This window comes from Lepidothrix coronata, unplaced genomic scaffold, assembly GCF_001604755.1.
Source record: "Lepidothrix coronata isolate B3197 unplaced genomic scaffold, Lepidothrix_coronata-1.0 Scaffold578, whole genome shotgun sequence".
In the NCBI taxonomy this organism is placed as follows: domain Eukaryota; kingdom Metazoa; phylum Chordata; class Aves; order Passeriformes; family Pipridae; genus Lepidothrix; species Lepidothrix coronata.
The window spans coordinates 15,241-16,694 of NW_016690758.1; the positions used below are offsets into that span (position 1 = coordinate 15,241).

The following is a 1,454-nucleotide window of genomic DNA, read 5'->3' on the forward strand; positions in this document are numbered from 1 at the left end:
TCATCCCCATTCCCATTCCCATCCCCATTCCCATCCCCATTCCCATTCCCATTCCATCTCATCCCCATTCCCATTCCCATCCCCATTCCCATCCCCATTCCCATTCCCATTCCATCTCATCCCCATTCCCATTCCCATTCCCATTCCCATGCCATTCCCATTCCCATTCCCATCCCCATTCCCATCCCCATCCCTATTCCCATTCCCATCCCCATTCCCATTCCATCCCCATTCCCATCCCCATTCCCATTCCCGGTGTTCCCGCAGGCCCTGGATCACTGCCAGCCCCTCATCCCATCCCCATTCCCATTCCCATCCCATTCCCAGTGTTCCGCAGGTCCTGGATCACTGCCAGCCCCCATCCCATTCCATCCCATTCCCATTCCCACTTCCATCCCATGCCATTCCCGGTTTCTCCACAGGCCCTGGATTACTGCCAGCCCCCATCCCGTTCCCATTCCCTTTCCCATTCCCATTCCCATCCCATTCCCATTCCCCCGCAGGCCCTGGATCACTGCCATTCCCATTCCCATTCCCAGTGTTCCCGCAGGCCCTGGATCACTGCCATTCCCATTCCCATCCCCATTCCCATGCCATTCCCATCCCCATCCCCATTCCCAGTCTTCCTCAGGCCCTGGATTACTGCCATTCCCATTCCCATCCCATTCCTGGTGTTCCGCAGGCCCTGGATTACTGCCATTCCCATCCCATCCCCATCCCCATTCCCATTCCTATCCCCATTCCCATTCCCGGTGTTCCCGCAGGCCCTGGATCACTGCCATTCCCATCCCCATTCCCTGTTTTCCCGCAGGCCCTGGATCACTGCCATTCCCATTCCCGGTTTTCCCTGTTTTCCCGCAGGCCCTGGATTACTGCCATTCCTGATCCCATCCCATTCCCATTCCCGGTGTTCCCGGTGTTCCCGCAGGCCCTGGATCACTGCCATTCCCATCCCATCCCCATTCCCATCCCGTTCCCATTCCCATTCCCATTCCCAGTGTTCCCACAGGCCCTGGATCACTGCCAGCCCCCATCCCATTCCTGATCCCATTCCTGATCCCATTCCTGATCCCATTACTGATCCCATTCCCATTCCCGTTTTTCCCGGTTTTCCCTCAGGCCCTGGATTACTGCCATTCCCATTCCCGGTGTTCCCGCAGGCCCTGGATCACTGCCAGCCCCCATCCCATCCCCATTCCCATCCCGTTCCCATCCCCATTCCCATCCCCATTCCCGTTTTTCCCTGTTTCCCGCAGGCCCTGGATTACTGCCACAGCATGGGGGTGATGCACCGGGACGTGAAGCCGCACAACGTCATGATCGACCACGAGCACAGGAAGGTACCGGAATCCCGGGAATCCTGGAATTCCCCAGGCCGGAAAAGCCCCCGAGCCCAACCAAGTCCCCGAGTGCCGCCTCCCCAGGGACGCTCGTGGAATATTCCCAAGGAATGT

General features: G+C 58.4%; 1 protein-coding gene across 1 annotated transcript in view; it reads left to right on the forward strand.

The window, feature by feature from the left end:
- The window catches only part of LOC108510259 (casein kinase II subunit alpha-like), a gene marked incomplete at its 5' end in the record, with an annotated part of 18,953 nt that overhangs the window by 14,083 nt on the left and 3,416 nt on the right, over positions 1-1,454 (forward strand). Inside the window, one exon of the mRNA XM_017839927.1 lies at positions 1,257-1,340. Within this exon, the coding sequence (XP_017695416.1) occupies positions 1,257-1,340 (84 nt within the window). The remainder of the gene's footprint in view (positions 1-1,256; positions 1,341-1,454) is intronic.